This window comes from Dendropsophus ebraccatus, chromosome 14 (assembly GCF_027789765.1).
Source record: "Dendropsophus ebraccatus isolate aDenEbr1 chromosome 14, aDenEbr1.pat, whole genome shotgun sequence".
Lineage (NCBI taxonomy): Eukaryota > Metazoa > Chordata > Amphibia > Anura > Hylidae > Dendropsophus > Dendropsophus ebraccatus.
In genome coordinates this window covers 25,242,063-25,250,701 of record NC_091467.1, presented here as the reverse complement: position 1 = coordinate 25,250,701, position 8,639 = coordinate 25,242,063, and the positions used below count along the sequence as shown (strand labels likewise).

General features: G+C 49.7%; 1 protein-coding gene across 1 annotated transcript; it reads right to left on the bottom strand.

The window, feature by feature from the left end:
• Nucleotides 1–3,655: 3,655 nt before the first annotated feature.
• On the bottom strand, nt 3,656–8,067 carry LOC138772899 (protein kinase C theta type-like). The gene is made up of 6 exons (XM_069953655.1): nt 7,722–8,067; nt 5,487–5,740; nt 5,339–5,401; nt 4,681–5,235; nt 4,540–4,583; nt 3,656–4,396 (listed from the first exon to the last, which is right to left on the bottom strand). The coding sequence occupies exons 1-5, from the start codon at nt 7,932–7,934 to the stop codon at nt 4,559–4,561; spliced, it is 1,110 nt and encodes a 369-aa protein (XP_069809756.1). The 5' UTR covers nt 7,935–8,067; the 3' UTR covers nt 3,656–4,396; nt 4,540–4,558.
• Nucleotides 8,068–8,639: the final 572 nt, after the last annotated feature.

Below are 8,639 nucleotides of genomic sequence, written 5' to 3'. Positions count from 1 at the left end.
GGGGGTGACTGGGGAAGGGAGGCAGCTGGGGGTGACTGGGAAAGGGAGGCAGCTGGGGGTGACTGGGGGAGGGAGGCAGCTGGGGGGGGGACTGAGGAAGGGAGGCAGCTGGGGGGGGACTGAGGAAGGGAGGCAGCTGGGGGGGACTGAGGAAGGGAGGCAGCTGGGGGGGGACTGAGGAAGGGAGGCAGCTGGGGGTGACTGGGGAAGGGAGGCAGCTGGGGGTGACAGGGGGAGCAGCTGGGGGAGCCAGGGAGAGCAGCTGGGGGAAAGGGAGAGCAGCTGGGGGGCAGGGGAGCAGCAGAGAGGGGCAGCTAGGGTGACAGGGGAGAAGCTGGGGTTCCGGGGGAGAGGTTGGGGTTCAGGGGGAGCGATAGGGAGGCAGTGGAGAAGCTGGGATTCAGGGGGAGAGGCTGGGGGCAGGGGGAGAGGCTGGGGGTCAGAGGGAGGGGCTGGGAGGCAGGGGAGCAGCTGAGAATGCAGGGGGGAGAGGCTGGGGGCAGGGGAGAGGCTGGGGGGGCAGGGGCTGGGGGGGAAGGGGAAGAGGCTGGGGGGGGAAGGGGAAGAGGCTGGGGGGGGAAGGGGAAGAGGCTGGGGGGGCAGGGGAGAGGCTGGGGGGGGGCAGGGGAGAGGCTGGGGGGGGCAGGGGAGAGGCTGGGGGTAGGGGGAGAGGCTGCCCCCCAGCAGGGGAGCAGCTGAGGATGCAGGGGGGGGCCGGGGGCGGGCAGAGGGGAGAGGCTGGGGGTGACGGGGCGGGCGGGCGGGCGGTCGGGAGAAGGATGGGCAGGCAGGCTGGTTCCCTCCCCCCATGCAGCACTGGGGTCCGGGGCAGGTGTTGAGCTTCCGGCACACACAGTGTGACAGAGGCCGGAAGCTCCCAGCTGCAGCCCCGCGTTCCCAGATCTTCTCTCCTGCTCGGAGATGACGTCACATCACGTGAGCGCCGCCGAGCAGGAGACAAGATCCGGGACCGCGGGGCTGCAGCTGGGAGCTTCCGGCCTCTGTCACACTGTGTGTGCCGGAAGCTCAACACCTGCCCCGGACCCCGGTGCTGCATGGGGGGAGGGAACCAGCCTGCCTGCCCATCCTTCTCCCGGCCGCTCCGTCACCCCCTCCCGGCGCGGACTAGGCACCCGTGGGCCGGTGCCTACGGAGTTTTTTTTTTTTTTTTAAGTAATAAAAAAAGGTGTTCCCTGCGGGTGCCGCCCCCCGCAGGGCGCCGCCCTAGGCACCGGACCACGGGTGCCTAGTGGCAAATACGGCCCTGAATAGGGGTTACCGGAACTAACCTCCTATTGGTGGGAAAAGTGCTAGAAGTGAGATGTAAGAGTGTGATGAGGTGGAGCAGTGTGTGGCACCCAAGCTAGTGATTGGTGAACAGAAAAACTGTGAAACACATAAGTTAACCCTATTCCTTCCTTCAGCTGTGCCAACAGACAGGGGAGAGTGAGACACCAAGTGGTGATAAAGTGGAGAGGCACTTATCATCCCAGAGTGTGACACCTCACAGAGTTACCTTTGGACAGGTGGAATACAGGACTTAGCCTGTACAGGAACACTACACTACCTTTGGAGCGGGACCTGTGTGAAAGCCGGTATTCAGAGGTTAGAGAGGTCAGTGCTGACTTTAGAGGAGATAGCCCGGTGATGTAGCTGTGAATTAACTCTTTGTTGCCCTGTTTTGGTGCCTCATCTACCTCAACCCCTCCCCTCTCCATAATAGAACCATGAAGACAGAGGGGAGAGCTGCACCACACCTCCAGCACATAGGATCAAAGAGCATGAAGTCATGTCGGCACTCTATACCATTGAGTAACTATCTTATACCAAGCCTCCTGAAACCTGAACATGATTTGTGAACCAATGTAAAAACTCTATCCCTTAGCAGTGGGGTAAGTGTAATGTTCATTTATTTGAATAAATGTCTGTGGGAGGCTGATCCGGTGGCGAGATCAACAATGTGTACATTGGTGAAATGAGCGTTGTGGAGGTACCGGCCCAAGCACAGAGACTCAAAGGGCATTTTAGAAAACCTATATACAGGAGATGGCAGAGTTTGAAGAAAATGTCTCAGCTGACTGATTCTCTAAGAACTTATATATTTTTGTGTATCTACAAACCTGTCTATCTATCATAAAGAGTGACCAATAATTCCCATATCTGCTCTTATTTTCTATCAGGTGAAGATAATGCATATCTGTGACATATAAAAGGGACATCAGTGATATTACACCACAATGAGCAGAAGGTGAGGATCACTATGACTATTGTTCTTGGCTGGTTGTTGCTGCCATAATGTTATCATGGCCGTATACGAGAACAGGAATCTCCAACCAGCCCGCCTGACTGGGAAGTTGTCACAGAAGAGAGAACCCAACCTCTTTAGTGCTGGGCTCATACATCTGAATGGTTTTCTTTTCCCCGGCTCAGTGTTGGGTCAGCATTTGTCATTTCTGTATCTATCTCTATATTCTTCTATATTACAGATACAAATACTGTAATAGCAGAGGAGTGAGAGATATACCGATGTTCTATGTAGGACTGATGTAAGCACATGAGCACTGATGTAACCTACACTCTGTAGGATATTATAGATAAGGATTCACTATTTCTCTATTGAGAGATGATATGTCAGCATTGGATGATTGTTATTCATATATGATTCTTCAAGGGGTACTCCAGCGAAAATCTTTTTCTTTCAAATCAGCTGGTTTCAAAAAGTTATATAGATTTGTAATTTACTTCTGTATAAAAAGATCCAGTATTCCAGTACCTACCAGCTGCTGTATGTCCTGCAAGAAATTATGTTTTCTTTTCAGTCTGACACCGTGCTCTCTGCTGCCATCTCTGGCCATGACAGGAACTGTCCAGAGCAGTAGCAACTCCCGGTAGAAAACTTCTCCTGCTCTGGACAGTTCCTGACATAGACAGTGGTGGCAGCAGAGAGCATGGTGTCAGAGTGGAAAGAAAACATCACTTCCTGCAGGACATAAAGCAGCTGTTAAGTACGGGAAGACTGGAGATTTCTAAATAGAAATAAATTACAAATCTATATAACTTTCTGAAACCAGTTGATTTCAAAGAAAGTATTTCGCCTGATTATCCCTTTCAGTTCCATAAGCTTCACAGGCAGTGGAGGTGTATACAGTTTCAGGATAGTATGAACTGGGAATATGGCACTGAATATGAAGACTTGTTTTGCTGTTCAGGGGTATGTGGTAGCTGGGTGACTACTCCTGTGTGATATATAATGGCTTCCATATTCCTAAATAATAACAAAAAAAAATGAGAGCGTGTTCCTGTGTGGGATGCAGAAACTGGGCTCCACCAGTGTAGAAGACCTGCTGCTTGCAGTACCCCTGAATAGTATCCGCTGATCACCAGGGAAATGGATCGGAATAGCTCTTCCTCAGACAGTGCTAGACAAATATTACTTGTGCTGTTACCCCAATAAAGAAGGAATTCTCCTTATCGTAATCCTTAGTTGTAGTTTCTGGTTGTGTCAGTGTCCGGGTGGTGGCCCAGTTCCCCCACATACTGTGGCGGAGTAATGTGTCCTTATATAATGTGATCAGATTAACAGCGGAGACCCCTCTAAGAAAAGGTATTCTTTACCTGCAATATGAATAAAGACAAGCACACAGATGTAGGGGGGTAAAAGGAACATTTTATTTATAGATAATGTAGGGGGAAGGGGTTATTATTATTTATATATATTTATGTATATGTGTAAATTATTCGCCTATCAAACTAAACCTATTTTCAGGCTGGTCTCTAACCTGTGTGATATGGGAGTCTAATTTTAGATATGTTTTAAGCTAGTGAAGATAGGGATGTGTGACCTAACATTATAAGAAACTAAACCTATTTAAGGCTTTGTTGATCCAGAGGAAGGCGAAAACCCCATTAGGGGGAAAAATTCCTTCCTGACCCCAAATATGGCGATCGGAATAAATCCCAGGATCAAGCCGGTATCTAATCTACATGTACTAAGTGCTGGGTGTGAGTGCCTGTACCTATCCTATAGTGTGTGTGATGTGGATGTGGTGCGTGTGGTACTTACCTGGCCTGTGCTGAGGTGAGTTCAGGGATAATAGCCGCTATTCCGCGCCCCAGGACTACAACATGCGGCTATTGTTCCTGAACTCTCCAGATGGAAGCACAGGCCGCTCCTGGGGGTGTCGAAGATCTTCAGGCTGGAGATGTCAGATGCCAGCCCGGGATTGGAGTACGCCATAGTCAAGGGCCTGGAGCAGTATCTTGATGGTAGAGGTCCGGCATGTAGATGTTATTGAGAGCGCTGATGTTCTAGGGCAGCCGAGGTGGCACACAGCAGCAGAGATGTCAAGTACAGGTCAGGAGGCTGGAAGCGGAGATCAGTTGGCACGGGCTCATCCTGCAAAACATAATAGGAAGACGTCTGATAAACTTTTCTCTACAGCAGCTTCTGTTATCATAGTGGAATGGTCATGGTAATGAACCATCCAGCTATATAACAACACATGTGATAGATGTCCTGTGTGTATAGAGGCCACTTACCAGATGGTCGTGGATTCCTTCACAGTCTAGATCTTCTCATCCATCTAAGGAGAAATAGAGACATAGTCACTGACAGAGATAGAAGACAAAGACAAAGATGGAGACCCCAAGCTGACAAGAACCCACTTAATTGAATCATACCGGGTCCAACTTGGTGACATGTAATTGAAGTCGTCCCGGGGGTGAAGGGTGTTGGTGTCCTCCGGCCACTGCAGATGTTGGTTTTGCAGACCTGTCTCCATCGGCTTCCATGGTGGTGTTACTCTCCTCTCCTCCAGTTCCTTCCAGCCGATGGTGTTGAAGAATGGATGCTGCCTGATGTTCCCGCACACACCCAGGCGCTCCTCAGGATTCTTGCGCAGCAGCTTCTTGATGAGATGTTTTCCGTCAGCGTCGATCCAAGATGGAAATTTAGGCCTCTCGGTGGTCATGGCCTTGAAAGCCTGCTGCATGACGGGGCCGTTGTAAAATGGGAGGCGTCCTGTGGCCATCCTGGACAGCACGATCCCTAGGCTCCACCAATCCACTGCTGCGCCGTATCCTCTCCTGAGAAGCACCTCGGGGGCCATGTAGTGGAAGGTTCCCGCCATTTCACCGATGTTCCTGGAGGCGGTCACCTCATCTTCGGCCAATCCCAGATCGATGATACGGATGTGGCCGTCAGCATCCACCATGATGTTCTCCGGCTTCAGGTCTCTGCAATGAAAGAAGAGAAGAGAATAATAAATCTGCCCAGTGATACAGGAGACTGTGGAGGTTTCACTGCACGACTGAGCAGACAGAGAAAGGTTCTACCTACCGATGGACGATGTTCTTTCTGTGGAGAAACTGGAGGCCACTTACCATCTCTGCCGTGTAGAATCTCGTGGAGAAAACAGAAAATAGTGATTAATAACACTTTTCTTTAACAATTGCCCTCACCCCCCAGAAGAAAACCCCTTCCTTACCTTACGTTGCCGATGTCCAGGTAGCCGCACATCCTGATCAATCCCTCTAGGCTGCCACCGGACAGATACTCCGTGATGATGTAAGCGCGTTCCAGAGACTCGTGTGCGGCATAGATGTGGCATATGAATGGACAGTCTCTGGACGCCAGGAGTATCCGCCGCTCTCTCATGATGACTCCGTCGTTGTCCTCGTTCTTTTTGATGATTTTGATGGCCATGCAGATGTTTCGACCGGGGACCGATGCCAGGACCACCTAAAGAAAACAAATCGAGAATACATATTAGAAGACGTATATGAAAGGATTGGGTTGTGCTGTCAGTCTGTCGGTTGTTTTGTTATCGGATACTCTATGGAGGGACCTTAAAGGGATATTCCACTACTACTATATGAGAATCCATGATATTGGCATGAGACGTCTTGGAGTTGTGATCAGTAATGTTTCCATCTCCGGGTACAAATACTGTAGGCTGCTGTAAGGGTTGTATTGATGCTATAGAGGTCAGAGGATGTAATTGTGCCTTACAGCAGCCTGTATAGACTTGGGCATTGTTTATATCTATGTCCTCCTCTATAGGGAATCAGAAGCCCCCTTTATAGCAGCCCTACACTTGACTATGGTATGACCATAAAATAAATTCTCAATTGAAAAAAAAATCTTGATTGTCTATTTAAATCTCGACTTTTTTTTTTCTTTTGAGGTAATTATGATGGGTGTAGTAGTAGAGGCAGTGGATGAGGGGTTTAGTAATAGGGGCGTATTGGGAGTAGTAGTATCAGGAAGGGAAGTGGGAGGAGTAGTAGCAATAGTAGGGGGAGCAGTATTGGGGGGAGTAGTAGCAATAGTAGTGGGAGCAGTATTGAGAGTAGTATTATCAGGACTAAGGGTAGTAGTAGCAATACTAGTGGGAACAGTATTGGGGGGAGTAGTAGTGGGAGCAGTAGTATCAGGAGTGAGGGTAGTAGTAGCAGCAATAGTAGTATTAGTTACCTTGTATTCGTGGTGGGGTTTTCACCTGCTCTCCAGTAATCGCACTGGGTCTCTCCTGCCTCGGGGGCTGCTTAGTGCCCATCTGCCTCTGCTGCTCAGGGTGCTGTCACAGGCGGCGATCTCTGGGGTGCAGGCGGCCGGCTGGTGATCTCATAGATGAGTGGATGGAGGCGAGCAGCGGTTCCGATCCTCTGGGTCCGGGCGGTCCAGCAGCAGATGCACTGACCTGCAGGAGGAGCAGCTTGCCCGCAGCGCCACTGCTCCCCCTGCCCCCAGGTCAGATTGCTTTTTTTTTTTAGAAAATCGAATTTACAATTTTCCAAAAATTGAAATAGATTCTTAACATTCAGGCAAATTAAAGGGAACCTGTCATCCCGGGGTGAAGGCCGCCCGACCCCCAGCTAGAGCTCCTTATACTTACCACATCAGGCCAAGTCCCACTCCTGGAGCCGCTCCCGAGACGGAGATATCCTTGTCGAAAGGCCGGTGCACGCTGCAGAGATGAGTCCAACGCCCAAATGAAAATGACGGCTCCATTCATTCTTTTCAGACAACAATATCTCCGTCCCGGGACGGGCTCCAGGAGCGGGGCTTGGCGAGATAGGGTAAGTATCTGGGGCTCTAGCAGGGGTTCGGGCGGCCTTCACCCAAACACTGGGGACTGACAGATTCCCTTTAATCAAATTAATTTGATTAATCGCTCAGCCCTAACTACAGGTAAGGCTAGGTTCACACTGCGTATTTTCCAATTTAACAAAAAAAAGCAGATGGAAAAACAGATGCAATTGTGTGCAATCCTTCTGGATCCGTTTTTTCTATTAACTACTATCATCACAAAAAATGCTCAAAATGAATGCTGTCTTTTTTGTTAAGCGTACATGAAAACGTGGTTGATCACGTTTTTGTGTTAATAGTAAACATCTTAAAACAGATACATTGAACAGATAGTTAAAACGCAGTGTGAACCCAACCTAACAGACCTGTAATGGCCGATACCAGGGAACAATAGATTGGGATATAATAGACATTTAGGAGGAGATTTATCCAGCAGTATTACAGTAGTAATGTCCTCTGTTGCCCATAACAACCAATCAGAGCTCAGCTATCACTCTACCAGGGTTTGTGACTATAGGAAAGCTGAGCTGTGACTGGTTGCTATGGGCAACAGAGGACATGGCTGCTATAAGGCTGCTTGATAAATCTCCCCCATAGGATATAAAGGGATATGAGACGTTTTAGAACTTACCTTTCCAAAGTTGCCCCTACCCAACACCTGGTGGATGGTGAAGCGGCTGATGGGAAGCCTGGCGTAGGGGCTGGATGTTGTCTCCTCATCCTCCAATCCTCTCCTCCTCTTCTGGATCTTCTGCAATCCAGCGCCGCTCTCTTCCTCCTCCTCCTCTCTCTTTCTCTTCCCGTCTTCTTTCTTCTTCTCCTCGCCGTGTCCAGTAGACGCCATTCCCGCGGTTCTCTCCTCTGTAGACTTCAGTCCAGTTGCTTCGGTCGCCAGTAGAAAGTGAACAGCGGTGGTTGTCGCGGTGACGTGATGTCAGGGCCCATGGCCTGAGCTCATGGGCCCTCAGGTGGCACCTGCCAGGCAGGAGCCCATAGAGCTGCTCTGCCTTATACACTGTGCTGTGGCCATCATGAGTGACAGTCTAGCGTCCAGATGAATGACAGGAACCATCATGGCGGCTTCTTCTAGTGCTGTATTAGTAGTAGATGGGGGCAGGTGATGAGACTGGCATATTGGGGCTGGCAGTGGTGCCTATAGGTCATCACAGTCTGTATTGGCATCTTATATGTGGAGATTATAGTGTAGGACAGCAAGAGAAATGACTGGTTTTACCAACTACTGCTGGATGAGACCATACACATGTGCTGCAGGTTTCTCTGATATTCAGTTAACATATATATAATAAGATCAGCAGCTGCATTGTCACCGCTCATCCCTCTCCTAACACACATCATCTGTTACACTGCTAGTGGGGTCCCTGCCTTGTGAACACTGTATATAAGTGTGGGCTGTGCTGTGTATATAAGGGCTGTGCTGTGTATATGGGGACACTGTATATAAGTGTGGGCTGTGCTGTGTATAGAAGGGCTGTGCTGTGTATATGGGGACACTGTATATACGTGTGGGTTGTGCTGTGTATATAAGGGC